The sequence below is a fragment of the Ptiloglossa arizonensis genome, chromosome 3, assembly GCF_051014685.1.
Source record: "Ptiloglossa arizonensis isolate GNS036 chromosome 3, iyPtiAriz1_principal, whole genome shotgun sequence".
Lineage (NCBI taxonomy): Eukaryota > Metazoa > Arthropoda > Insecta > Hymenoptera > Colletidae > Ptiloglossa > Ptiloglossa arizonensis.
Window position 1 is genome coordinate 4,282,809 of NC_135050.1, and position 15,248 is coordinate 4,298,056.

The following is a 15,248-nucleotide window of genomic DNA, read 5'->3' on the forward strand; positions in this document are numbered from 1 at the left end:
TGACTTTTGCATTGACCTGCATGACCCGGCGTAGTATCAAGACGGTATTACAGTAGCTTTAATTCAATGTGGAACTTAACGCATTGTATTGCCGTTCATGATCGGTTCTTGCTGATTTACTGTTGTGAATTTAACTAAACTAGTGAATACTGAACATACTATGTGGGTTTTGCGATTGCTCAAGTGTGAATTTAATACACCCACTTTATCAACAATACGTATAATTACGTCTACGATTCGTTACATCAGTGTAAGATCTATATATACACACACATATGTACACACACATACGTATATAAATATAAACTAAAATAAATACCTATATAAATCTGAACGTAAAATATATAGAGCTATAAAATATGTAGCCAGATTTAATCAGTAAATTTATATATTTTTGAAGCTATAGCGAACTGGTATATATTATATTTTTAAAATTAAAGACTTTAAGAGGGATATTTGAATGTATAAAGTGAAAGGTGTTTAAATGTAGACATTAATACATTTAAAGAAAACACACACTAATGGTTAAAAGTATGAGATCAAGCTCTATTGAAGACATCTTTTTTATGCTTTTACATTGTCTTTGTACCTTTTTGACAAAGAACTCATACATCGAAAAATGAATTATTCAAGTATTCTTGAAAAAAGTTATTTAAAATATTTTGGTTTCCCATGTGGTGTTTTAAATTCTTATTTATATAAAAAATATTATATATGTATAATATAATAGTAGACAAACCTTTAATATTTCAAATAGTAACGTAAGTGTAAACATAAAATATTTGCGTCTCAGAAATTATTTTCCGTGTATAATAAACACCAGACTAACTGTCAGGCAATTAAAGAGACGTTTATTTACTTATTATTAAAAGCGGTTACACCTTTTATATACGTGAAACATGAATGTATTGAGAAATTGACAAAGCACGATCAAATGACGATTAAATAAGTTTGTGAATTTAATTATGGTATGCATAAAAGTGTAAACTAATTTCGAAAGGAAGTCAAGACTGTGATAGATGTTATCAACATCATTGCATATTCTTGTTATAGATTTACTATTCTCATATTTAGTTTAGTGAATCGGTACAGCGGAAAGTTGAATTTTAGATTTAATACAAGTGCGTAATTTGTTTGTCTAATAATAATTTCAAATAGGAAAGTGAGATCTATAATTATTATACGCGGCTGGCAGATTAGGTATGCTTAATGCTTGTGAAATATAGAAATAATCATGAAACAGTGGTGATATTCTAAATCCAATTCGGTGGGAAGGATATCTTAGAAATTTATGTTGGCTTTTTTCGAATCGCCCTTGATATTTAATAGTATTTATAGACCAGCTATGACAACGTATTCAAGGTGTGACTATACAAAAGTATTATATAAGATTTTCGGACCACGGAAGTAACTAGGTGAATGAATAGAAAAACCAAGCGATTTGAAAGTAATTTTACATTTGTATATTCAATATAAATATATCTCGAAGGTTACTAGTGGTATTAGTTACTTTAAGTATAGTGGTCTATAAACTATATTGTGTAGTTATTGGAGACAATGTCTTTCTTGGCCGTTTATGGTTTTCTCAAGTGTGCTTTGGGGGGGGGGGGGGAGGCAGTAAGCTTATTCTCTTTTCTACTATTGGCGCAGCCATAAATGCACATGTGCGAGCCAAGGTAGAGAGAGGTGGTCTCTCCTACCCCGCTCCTTGGTTTCTGGGACTCATGTGGGCGGGACGTAAGCACCTTAGATGCTTACTCGTCAACCCAGAGGGGGAGTGAGGAGTAACTAGGGGGGCCTTCTGTGACATAATTTGTTCACAGAAGGAAGCTACGGTCTTTCAATTCCTCTTGGTGTCAAACATGACGCTCAGCATGCCTGGTAGCGGTCGCAATCAAAAGAGAAAAGAATACAAAGTATTAAAATATTTTTCCAAATTGTTTAACAATTTCCTTGGGGGTTGAATGTGCAAAATAAAAATATTTCAAAAATTTTTATATTACAAAAATGACCTTACGAATGAAACAAATAATTAAATAGTTAATAACTATAGTAAAATAGAGAAAACAATTTTTCTCTGAAATCAGTTTTTGTCAAAATCGTTGAAAATTGCTAACTTCGAGGGTCTGTATTTTTTAAACAATTTTGTATACATGAAATAATAACTTAACTGCCACTCGCGCCCTCTCCCCGTTCCCCTATTTTTACACAAACTGCAATATATTTCAATTTGAACAAAACCTTTGTTATTGAATCCGAAAGTGAATGATTTGGCGTGGAATAACTAAAACGTAAAGTGTGTTTAAAGATTAGTTTCAAATGATCCAATTATTTTCACCTATGTTACAATACATAATTTAGTTTGAATTACATTTAGTTTATGTGTCTATGTTTACTTTAATATTATATAACCATGTATGTCTCTCTTACACAACATAATTTATTGCAAAATCAATTTTTCGCAAATTACAATGTATGTATGTTTCAATTAATGATCAAGTATATATTTGCATTTATTATTGTAAGAAATTTTTAACTTTGCACTCTCGAATATTGAAATTGATTGTTGAATACACGAAGATAGAGTCGCTTGGGCCAAGTAAAAACGAGAAAGGAAATATAAAAGAGAAAGATACAGGCACATATTGTAATATAGATTTCATTGACAGTGAGAAGTCTGATGGAAGTTGTATCACACCCCTATTGTACCAGTTTGCTTGGCGATTACTTTAATATTTAGTGTTTAATTAATTATGGATAAAAACAAGCATTAATATTATACGATATAAAAATGAAATGTTTTGATTAATCAAGAGAATATTTTACAGACTCTGAAGGGTAAAATAATTGCAATTAGGAGGGAAGATCAATCAGTATGGGAAAGAAGAGCTTCTCTAGCACCTGCAAACGTTCGTCGATTAATTAGAGCAGGCGTGAAGGTGATTGTGCAACCCAGTAATAGAAGAGCTTATCCTGCACAATCTTACCAAGCTGCAGGCGCTGTATTACAAGAAGATATAAGTTCTGCATCTGTTATTTTTGGGGTGAAGCAAGTTCCTGTGGATCAACTCATATCTAATAAAACTTATTGCTTCTTTTCGCATACTATCAAAGCACAGGAGAGTAATATGCCTCTTCTGGATGCAATTCTTGAAAAGAATATACGTTTGTTAGATTATGAAAAATTAACAGATGTTAATGGACAAAGGGTTGTTGCTTTTGGAAAATATGCTGGTGTTGCTGGCATGGTGAACATATTGCACGGACTTGGATTAAGATTATTGGCTTTGGGACATCACACGCCATTTATGGTAAGATAAATATACTTAAGAATATTAAATTTGAAGTACGCGATCTAAGAAACAACGTTTTTAAGGTAATTTCTTCTTCTGAATTTACTATTAATTTATCGATTCACTCACTATTTATTCAGTTTATTTATATTAATGAAAAAGTCTGCTTTTAATTTAAACTACACAGAAAGTCTCAAAGTGATGTTTGGGCGTTTGCGTACACCTGGTGTCACGGATTCGAATCAGCTGAAAGGAATATGGCTTGTTTGACGCCATTCTTTTCAGCATGCATCTCAGTGGTCGTGCATTATGGCTGTAGCTCCGCTTCAAGCGATTTCGTGCAAAAATATGAGAGGTTTTTTGCAGTAATCTAGGAGTGACTTAGGACAACGTAAGAACAATACAGTATGCATATGTTTACTACGATGTCAATAGCGATTGCCAGTTTACTTGAAATCGCCTGCAGTGGAACCGCAGCCTGAAAGTTAGGCACCAAGCCACTTGTATTTCTTCTCATGGTCACTTATTATTTTTCGGTTATAATCTATTAAAGGACATTCTACGAATCTTACTTTTCATAAAACCACCATTTGAATGATAAAAATCTGTGTAATTTGGAAAATTCTTTTGGCTTAAATTCAATTTTATGCTAATATAATTTGTTCATGTTTGCAACTGGATGATAAAATAAAATTTATATCATTTTTTTCAACGCTTCGTTTTTATAAATATATTCTAAAAGCACGATATTATGCAGTTTCATAAATTTTGTTAAATATTGTTAATTACATTGTTTACATCTTATAATCTGCAAATTTCTTAAGATACCACCTTCAATTTTATGAGTAGTTGTATGTGTATAAATATCAATTGCAAGCCATACATTATTTGATGATAGTGTATATTATCCAGACGTAGCCATTAACAACTTCAGACATTGTTCAGATATTGTAGCCGACAAAATATTGTCGATGAGATTGATATTTAAACAAAAAATTCAGGCCGCTCGAAATAATTGAAGCTTTTTTCAACGAAATAGCTAAATTTCGAGACAATTTATATATTGATACCGACGTGGGCCCTAGCACGTCATCGTAATGAGAAAATACACAAAACACACACTGATTATTTATGAATATATGTAAAGAACAAGATTTGCAATAACTTTTTTTCTACATGTACATAATTCTAGGTTGTTCAATAAATTTTGTCGTTCGATAAGAAATGGAGCTATTAGGTTCGTCGTTTTATTTCTCTAAATATGGTACTACTGTTTGATGAACATGTGTAAAATTTCATGTAGATCTGTCGACTCATTCGTATATTTACAGTTGTTCAAAGTTGAAACGTCATAGCATTTTCTTACAATGAAAAAACCGACAAAACTTATTGAACAACCTAGTACACAGTAAAAGTTGGATAACTGCATAAAAATTGGGGCCTAAGCTCAAAATTACGTATCCCCGCTTTAATGTACAGTCTACCAGTTTCCCTACCATCGCACGAATTGTTGCTATTAACCATTGTCGATCTCTTCACCGTTCTCGGCTAATAGCAAAAATGGGTGCGAAATGATAGGGGAACTGATGAACTGTAAACTAGAGTGGGAATGTAAACATTCCTACATTAAAATTTGTTTATAAAAATCAGCAGAAATATTGTTCAACATATATACTTTTCTTAAAATTTATATCAGATATTCCATATAGTCAGAAAGAAATTTCCAAACATCAGTATTTTTTGGGCTTGAAAGATAGTGTTCTCCTCTTGAAGAACTTATCATCTTTCTTATATTCGAACTACGCTCAAAATTCCAATCTTAATTTAGTTGAAAATTTCACTGCGGCAAAAACCTTTTTTAAAACTATAAGTCATACCATTAATCTTAGTATTAATTTACTTCAAGTTTATGACCAAAGCAACGAGTATTTTTTGGACGCATAATGAAGGTAAATTTTGAACGGCACTAAATAATCTTCAAAGATCAATATATTATAGGTCAATAAATTTATTTCGAAACGTTCTACACGCCTATCTAAACAAAAGAGAGGATCTTGAAGTCTTGAGAGCATGTTTGTCTAGAGAAGATTTTTGACCACTATAAAATGCCCCCCCCCCCCCCCCAAACAGAATAAATCTTGTTTGAAATATTTTTTGAAACAAACTATAATTTGAAAGGTAATTGCGTTCGAAACTTCAAACGGTAAACCTTGTATAATAGTCTTAAAAAACAGCGGGTTTCATAACATGTGGTAATTACTTCAGTGGTGGACAAGAAATATAAAAACGATAAAAAAAGTTCGTACGAAAAAGTATTTAATTTTCTTTTCGAGTTATATCTTAGTAGTGCCATGCTATGGCATAGCAAATTATATACATTTTTATATTCTTAAACATTTATCAGAAAACTATTATAACAATCTGTATAGATTTTATAATACGCTCCTACATATATTGTGTTTCGTAGAAGTTGATGTACATTCTATGACACTAATTCTGTATGTGTATTAGGATAATCGTAAGGAATGACGCCATCTATAAATTCATATATTCTTTGTCGTATTTTTCTATCTTAAATATATTACTATAATAATTTCAATTCTAAAATTATTTAACTTTCATAGGTCTTTAATCTTTTTCTGTTATACTTAATATTAAAGAGGTTGCGAGGAGAGCAGTACAATATTCTTCTAAGAAAATCTATCATAGATACGAGTATATGTGACACTTCACTTTCTATGTCATCTTCTTGCTATATTGAAGATTTGTCATAACTTTAATTCATACGTCACTTACAATGTGACTACGGTCAACAAATGTACGTCGTGTAACATACATTCATATTATAGTAGTTTAGGAGTATTGGTCCATTTGACGCTACTTTTTCTTCTTCTTGGACTGCATTATGATCTCATACCAGTATATGGTGCGTGATAGTTGTGCGATACAGGACACTTTGACCACTAGGTTCGTTTCTATAACCTTCCGTGTTTAAATGTTTCTCATATTTTAGTCTATGAAACAATAGTGGAGTCATGAATTTTCTAAGTCGTCAATGTTAACTCACCTCACCTTAATTATTTATTCTAAATTTCATGTTTTTGATCTTAAGTAGCCAAAATTGATGCAATTATTAATTTATAACCGCTAACATTTGAACGTATAATTTCAATTGTATTTAAGTATATTTTTTTGACACTTTATTGTTAGTAATGTTACTTTAAGTTCTCCTTGATAATGTTCTCTGTAAGTTCTGGATATTTATTATTAAATTATTAAAGTGAAAATTACGAAAGCTTCCCTTTTAGGGAATATGTAGAATAAAATGTGCGTAATATATTTAAATACACAAAGTATGAAGTATATGAAAAATACTGTGTATTCAAATGCATCCTATATATTATGCATATTCCAATGTCATTTAATTAATTATTTATGTGACACTTGAGTATAGTACATTAGTACCATCTACGTCAAATATTATGGAATATTAGAACTGTTCCATTGCTCAGTCAACAGTATAATGGTTCTGCGCATCTGTATTGCGCAGCTACCAAGTGCTTTAGCATGCGAAACTGAGATGCGAGCTGAACAAAACGTCAAACGAGCTACTATATAATAGGTTGCTCAATAAGTTTTGTCGTTCGATAAGAAATGCAGCTATTAGGTTCGTCGTTTTATTTCTCTACTGTTTGATGAACATGTGTAAAGTTTCATTTAGATCTGTCGACTCATTCGTATATTTACAATTGTTTAAAGTTGAAATATCATAGTATATTTTTACAATGAGAAAAACAACAAAACTTATTGAACAACCTAGTATATCCCTAAGTTGTCACGAACCTCTGTCACCGGGTGTACATTGATCAAATATACAGTGTTGTGGTATCTACTTCAGTAGTGGACGCAGTGGACATAGAAGCACGAAAGAGTTCGTATAAACATGTATCCTACTAGATCTTCTTTTCGAGTTATAGACATTTTTGTACTTTGGTAATAATCATAAACTGGCTAGTATAATTCTACCAAACTAGTTTGTACATAATGTAAAATACAGTTGTATTCAGTAATCTAATTTCATTTCGAATCCTGCCTATAAAGATAAGCAGCATCCATTATTGAAATACAAAGTGGTTATAACTTGGAAATAAGAACAAATATTGCATACGTTTATATGAAATTGTTTTTCTACTTTTTATGCACCATTGCTGAAGTAAATACCACATATTATGAAACTTCTATAAAAGACTGCCTATTGATTGAGCGGTCATCTTCATTTTCTAGTTTTCAGTGCATATTCCGTGATCATTGACCGTGACCCTGACCATTCCGATTATTTATATTAACCTTTAATTACTGATGCGAAGTCTGGCAGAGTCTTATTAAGTAACGCATTTTTTATTATTTCCCCTACTACGAATTATTTTGGAAATAACTTCCTTTTTAATACTTCGCATTATGTTACATTCATAACAGTGTTGAATTTTCATAGCTCGATTTATACATCCATGTATGCTCCATGTACAAATTTTGTTATTTTTAAAAAAGATATTTCAGTTTTTATCAAAATATTATAGTATTTTACTTGTCTATATTGAAAACCAAACCAAAAATATGCTTTTGTAATGTTTTTATGTTCACTTTATGCAACTATGAAATATTTTCTATCACAAATTTGTAATATAATTATGTCTCATTTCTATATAACAATTAGTGTCATATCATTTTTATAAATATTTAATATCACTATGGTTTAATTGGAGCCTAACAGGCTCTGTAACCGTATCAGTGTCCAAAAATTAGGTGTCAATAGTTAAGGGTTAATTGTAGTTAAGTTTAATATTGTTATAATGATGTTAAGTATATGAATAAAGTAATTGTCTTTTAAAAACAAGTTTCTGTTCATCAGCCCTGTGACCTTTATCAATTGATACCATCAAAAGGTAAGAAGAATTGATGCTGTAATCTCTACCAAAGAAGACATTAGAGAACTAGTTTATAACTAGAAAACTGTTGAATTCTAGATGCATGTTTATTAACACTACTTTGTTTATTTTTATGCGTGCTAAACGTATCTAAAGTTGCGACCATGAATTATAGAACACCTTGTATTGGGCAATTATACTCTTTATTTCCCTATACTTCGTAATTTATATACACCATTTCAAAAATTAAAATTATAATTGGTCATGGAAGAGTTATACATATCAATGTTTGATAGCACATTGGACCAGCGCATAATTATAGGGACTCCGCAATGGCACGACAAGCAATTCGAGATGCGGGATATGAAATAGCATTGGGAGCCATGCCGAAGTCCATTGGACCGTTAACCTTTATTTTCACTGGTAGTGGCAATGTCAGTCAGGGTGGTCAAGAAGTCTTTCAAGAACTTCCGCATGAGTATGTACCACCAGAAATGCTAAAAAAAGTGGCTGAACATGGCGGTAAGTTTCAGTTAATTTAATAAAAACAAATACATATTTCATAACTTTATTTCTTGACGAGAAGGAGTTTAGATGTATTAATATAAACAAATTGTAAAACGTTACAGTTATTATAGAATGAAACTGAAAGGAGGTCGTTTAGTTCTCAAATTAAAGGTTACAAAAATTATAAGAAAATCCTTATGAATTATTATTCTATAATACAATCAGATTTTAATTTGTTAGATAACTCGTGGTAGCATGGAGATAGTCACATTAATTTATTAAAATAAAATAAATAACAAAAAGGCAATATTTTAATTTATATATTATAAATAACCGTCATACGCTGAAACACTTATCTTTTCATACAATTCTATTTGCACTCACAGTTGCAAAAAGAAAAAATATAATAGCATATAAGAATGTGTATGTTTCTTATATTGTGGGGCAATATGGACACTCATGTGAGAATAGGCACCAAGTGGTGCGCAAGCTGAATGTGTGGAAAACTACTCACTGCTGTACGATATCACATCATTTTTGCAGCCCCATCAATTGAGCTTGCTTATTACGTGACGCCTGTTCTTACCCGATTATAACACAGTTGTTAACTGTCTCTAGTTTTAAGACGTTGAATTAAGTTTTGTGCTGCCCTATTTATACAATATTGCAAACTTCGATATAGACTGATATTTTTTTCTTGACCGGACCTTTAAATAACACAGTTAGAAGGTGATTCTCCGATTCTTCTTTTTGGTCATTCGCAGAATCTTCCCCTCTTTGAAATATAAATTGCGTACATAATTTGTGACTATATTGTATAACCAACCGTTCTTTTTATTACTTGGTGGATGATACATACATGTTCTTTTTTTTTCGCGTACTAGAACTCAGGATGGAAAACCTACTCATTAAAATCTTACGGTGATCATCCTCGCACAACTACAAAGGGACACCGGGAACTTCTAGCTGCATAACGTCCGGTGTCCGTGGTTGTTGACAGAGGAGAGGTCACGTCCTCTCCTTCTGTCACCTTCTTTTTTTCTTTAGAATGGGGTTGGGGTAGTGTAAGATTCTCCGCATCTGGCACCACCGGATGCTGAACCTATCCACTAAACTCCCCATAGGGACCATACTCGCATGATTTTAGGGGGACATCGAAAACTGCATACAACATAATATCCGACGTTGTTCGCGTCCTGTTCGTGTTTTCATTGGCGAACGCCAGCGTTGCAAGAGGGGCGGGGTATAATACCAACGTTGCGAGATGGGTGGGGCATAATACCAGCGTTGCGAGAGGGGCGGGGCCACGCTGTTCCGTCGCCTCTCTTTCCGGAGGGCTATACAAAGGGCGATCATAAGCTCCAATCTTACGATCGCCCGCGATCCCCATAGCCGCTCCCGATGGTATGAAGACAGGAGCATGATCCTTCGTCCGCTGGCGCAGCATTTACCCTTTGCCAGTCCTATCCATGACAGTCACGGGCGAGACTGATGCTCTCGGATTGACGAGCTCGTGACAGTTATGAGCGAGGCCAAGGCTCGCACATTAACTAGCCTATGACAATCACGGGCTTACCCGAAAACATATAATTTTTACCATACTTATTTTGTAATATGGTAAGAGCATTTAGATGGTCTCTTTGATGTAGTCTTATGAGAAAGAGAATTATGAGATCTTTATGAGTTTTTTCATTTTTTCATTTTTTACAACAAAAAAACACTTATTTACCATTTGAAATTACCTTTTTTTTATACCAGAATAACATAACCAATCAATTAAAAAAAAAATAGGCATTTTATGAATCGATTTCGTCAAAATTGCGAGACTGGCAAAGGATTTATCTTGTATTATATTCTCGAGAGAAGGAGCCAGCTTTTCCCCCAAAATTAACTGCGTGTGTTATAGAGAGGCGATTGGCTAGGGAGATCTCTCGCAGCTTCTGCTGACGATCGTCAGATCGATGCAAGACCTTGCACCGTCACCCTGCGATTTTCTTCTTACTTATACGTGTTTTTTTGTCGCCTGTTGCGACGACATCGAAATGCGCAGTAAGGTCATGATGACCTCATCGTCTAACGATCGGTGATCGTGAGTCCCAATTATGATAGTCAGATTTGATTCTTCAAATCGCTAACTGAGAGGAGTAGGAGACGGTAGAAAGATGTGGCAGTTGGATGTATTGGCATCGTAATGCTATTTGCGATCTTCTCCCACTTCAATGCTTTCCAAATATCATCAAGTCAGTCACGCACGATATACACTCATTCGTCCATACATACTAGGTTGCTCAATAAATTTCTTCGATAAAACTCATTGAGCAACCTATTACATGTTGAAGTAAACTTCCAGTAAATTCGACATCACTTTTATTTTGCATATCATCCCGCAATTTGTGTTGTTGCCTTAAAGTTGTTTTCGACAATGGAGTGCTAGAAATGATCCGGGTCAAGTAAAGCAGTCTTGAACTCTTGATTTTCAATGGTACTAATACCAAGTTTCTCGTCAAACGGGCATAAACTACTATATATTTCTATCCTTTTGATTATAGTAGAGGTTCTATCACACCTAACAAGATCTTGTCATTTAGATTACTTACATATTATTAACTAATTTGGATATACTCTATCGAATGTCAATTGCTTAAACTTTCGGTATCGATCGGTCTTTTACCATTCAATAGTAATCTTTCATTCAGTTCATCAGTCGTTCGTTTTTTCAAGGAGTTTCGTTTAATAATATTAAACGAGGTAAAAAAAACCGTTTGATTCCCCTTCTATTTTTTAATCAATAGTATTCTTTTACTTTCCGAAAGATTTTAGAATTTGGTTTCACGCCTTTCTTGTATATGATGCGTCCCAAAATATGAGTTGCAGTTTCAAAAATTTGCATTCATCTGACTGTTCACAACGAGAAAGAAACTTTTGGAAACGATTTTCTTTTTCAACATACCCCATATATGTTTTTTTATTTTAGACTTCTTGGTTTCACTCTATATCCAAGTTGAAAATGTGACATTTTTAGCCATATTGAAACTGCTTCTGGATGAAACTAGGCTTGAAAGCCTTCAATATTTGAAAAGTCTGCAAAATTTTGGAAGCCTTAGCAAACTGAAAAACATCGAAAATTTGCGCAACCTTCATGCAGCTTGTTAGTATTTTTATGATACTAAAGAATTTCTTTTTCCTATCATATTTAATCAGATAAAAAGCAGACTTTTCCTATCCTGGTGCTCGCAGCTAATTGTACTCACATTAAAAAAATTACTTTATTTCCAAATTTAAAAATTACGATCCTTTTTTCAATGTAAATTCAACGTATGCGCAAATTTAAATATAAAATTGGAAAATAAAACTATTTCTTTCTTTTAAAACAATAAGGAAAGAAGTAAATGTCGTTTTCTTGATTAGTTTAACAAAGGTCAATGCTATTATTATAGATAAGTAAATAAGAAGTAATTAATTAATCACTGATTAACTAATATTTATTTGTAATTAAGAGTTAGAGAATTTTGTTATTGCAAAATTTATAAATTTATGGCAAAACCTTTCTTTATGAGATTATGAGAACATTCTCTTATGGTTGTCAAGGTTTTGACATGTTGAAACATCTGAAAGAAATAATTTTTCTGCTCTAATAATCTATAGTAGAGTCGTTATCGTTCGATTGTAGCTTTTTGTAAAATGGTAATACACAAAAAGATATCTGCTACTTAAAATAAAGAATTTTTTGTGGAACCAAAAATTTCGATAAGCCACAATTGATCGATAAACAATATATTTGAGAACATACAATTAAAATTTGAAGTCAATTTGCTTACACATAAATCGTGACAACCATATATATGTAAAAATAAAACTTTAGAAATATGTTTTTAAATATTGGATTATAACACAAATTCGTTCGGTCGCTACAAGTATCACGTTTCTTTTCTAAGAATCGATTGTTTATCTTATACTTGAAGAATTAAACTCTGATAATGAAGTCTCGAGCATTTAGTTCAAACCTATCACTGCTACTCATTACAACTTCTTCCAAAGCAAGAGTACGTATGTGTTAAGTTTAACCATAGGAATTTATGTCATAACCCAATAATTAAATTCTTTAACTATTTATTATTTGTTTTGATTCTACATCATGGTTATCTCTCTTAAATATTGTGTTATAATTGTGGTAATTGTAGGCAAATATTGTAAGTTAAATACTTTGTTGTAATTTTTAAAGTTTTTAGTTAATACTATTATTTAAATATTATTATATTATAATTATCAATATTGTAGGTTAATATTATAAATTAAATATTGTGTTAAAATTATTAATATTGTAAGTCAAATATTATAAGTGTAAATTGATATTATAGATTAATACAAGTATTAATTTATTATGTGGTTTTTTCTACGGAATATTTCAGCACTTCCATCTGGCTCATGAAGCTACTCCAAAAGAAAAGTACCGTGCGTCAAAACTGACACACGGAGCATGTCGCAGTGAGTACCCGTGCGTCGGGCTTGACGCACGAAACAGGGAATGGGTTAAGTAGGGATTTGTTGTGGCACGCGAGATTCAAATTCAAAGGTTAGATTTCCTCTTACAAGGAATTTATTCAGTATTTATTTACATGAATATGTGTACTTATATACATATATATATTTTTTTTATTAGAATATCAAACAATAAATTTAAGGTTTGCAAATTAATTAGTAAGTGTATCTATATACTAATATAATTTAAATTTACATACAAAGATATTTTATTTGTATCAAAAATATAAGTGTGTTACAATTGCAATCGCGTTTTCTTCGTTGCAATTGAGGAGTTGGTTAAAGACCAATACCCGAAGCGCAGTCACTACTAAAGGAGTTGTTCAACTCTTTAACTATAGGCTGTACTACATTCACACGCATTTTTGACGCTGTCGCTGGCAGTCTGACGGATCGCTAATCTAGCTAGACAAAATTCGAAATAAAGGATTATGTTACATTTATATATATATACGCAGCATATCAACATGCCATCTCTGTACTGTTCTGGGTTTCGACTAACCAGCGTTATAAAGTATGTCCATGCGAAATAGCCGGTAAAGCTTCTAGCGAAGTGGTCAGACGCCATTTTAAGAAAAGAAAAATTTTGAACAGTGCAATCTGACGGTAGCTAAAGTTTATTAAGATTTGTAGCTAATGAACTATCCACTACATTGCAACAAGAATAAATACTAACACACATTAACAACATTTTGCAGATCTGTACAAAGTTGAGAGATTTTCACACAATTAGCAAATAATTAAATGTTTCCTTGTTTCATCTTAAGCTAAAGACGTTACAAAAATGCATGTAGTGGAAGAGACTGAGGTATTTTATAAATAAACCTTGAAACATGATCTACTTTAAGATGTACGAATTAGAGTTGCGTTAGCTCGCAAAATGGTCAACTCTGACATCTACTATGATCGTTGGGCTTTATAAAATTGATTTATGAAAATGTTTTGTATTATTTTAAATCTTTTACAATAGCTCATAATAAAAATTAAAGCATTTTGTGATAGTTATGAAAAAGATTTTTGTCTAGCTATGTAGATTAATGATACATCAAACTATGCGCCGAGTCAAAAGTGTCCCACATTACAATTACTTTTGCACACATTTCGGAAAGTAGCTTTAGGTTGTTTTTATAATATATTTATATTAAAACATTTCTAAAAACTATTTTTTCTACAAAACAATATGTTTAAATATTCATTTTTAATAAATTATTTTTTCTGAAAATTGTGTTTCAAAAACTTGTAATAGTGAATGATGATTGAATTGAAAAAAATATATTTCTGAAATATAAATAGACAGTATTTATTTTTTTATACAATTAACATTTTTTCTGAATTTTTTTTAATGTGTTTTACAAACACATTGGAAACATCCATCGTATCTGATGCCAATTTTGATGTCGTGTTTTAGATATAGTTGACGTCTAGCTCGATTTCGTCATACTATATTCTTCGTACAATATCGTAGAAATCGTCTCTTTTGATCGCTATTAGAACCTGCTATAGAATACGGCTTTTCTGAAACAGAAACAAACTCCTATTTTTCTAAAGTCACGCTTATAAGGGAAAGGGGAATGCTGTGGTATAAGAGAACTGGTTAAATTTCCAAACTTAATGCGGTTCCGGACGCTTCTCAGTGTTTAGATATTTGTGACCTGCTTCTATACTTGATTTTGAGGCTGCATGGCTGCGGTGTAGGTTTTTGGAGTAAATACATTTATTTTAGATGGATATGTGCGCGCGTGTGTGTATGATATTTAAAATATAAAAGGTGAATGCGCGTGCAGACGTTAAAATATTCTCGAAAAAATCTTATTTTCACATTCCCTGTAAATCTTTCCTTAATTTTTTTATTGTTTTATTAGGGGCTTTAATAATTCAAGACGTTCAAGATATTTAAGCTATTCAAGACACTTCACATATTCAAGATCGTTACAAATTTTTAAAACTTTCAAGTCTTTCAAGGCTTTCAAGGCTTCGAGGACTA

At 32.1% G+C, this 15,248-nt stretch overlaps 1 protein-coding gene across 1 annotated transcript in view; it reads left to right on the top strand.

The window, feature by feature from the left end:
- Positions 1–13: 13 nt before the first annotated feature.
- Lkrsdh (lysine ketoglutarate reductase/saccharopine dehydrogenase) overlaps positions 14–15,248 on the top strand; it is a 30,008-nt gene continuing 14,773 nt past the window's right edge. The window contains exons 1-3 of the mRNA XM_076307614.1: positions 14–250; positions 2,829–3,311; positions 8,515–8,740. Of these exons, the coding sequence (XP_076163729.1) occupies positions 161–250; positions 2,829–3,311; positions 8,515–8,740 (799 nt within the window). The 5' untranslated portion in view covers positions 14–160. The remainder of the gene's footprint in view (positions 251–2,828; positions 3,312–8,514; positions 8,741–15,248) is intronic.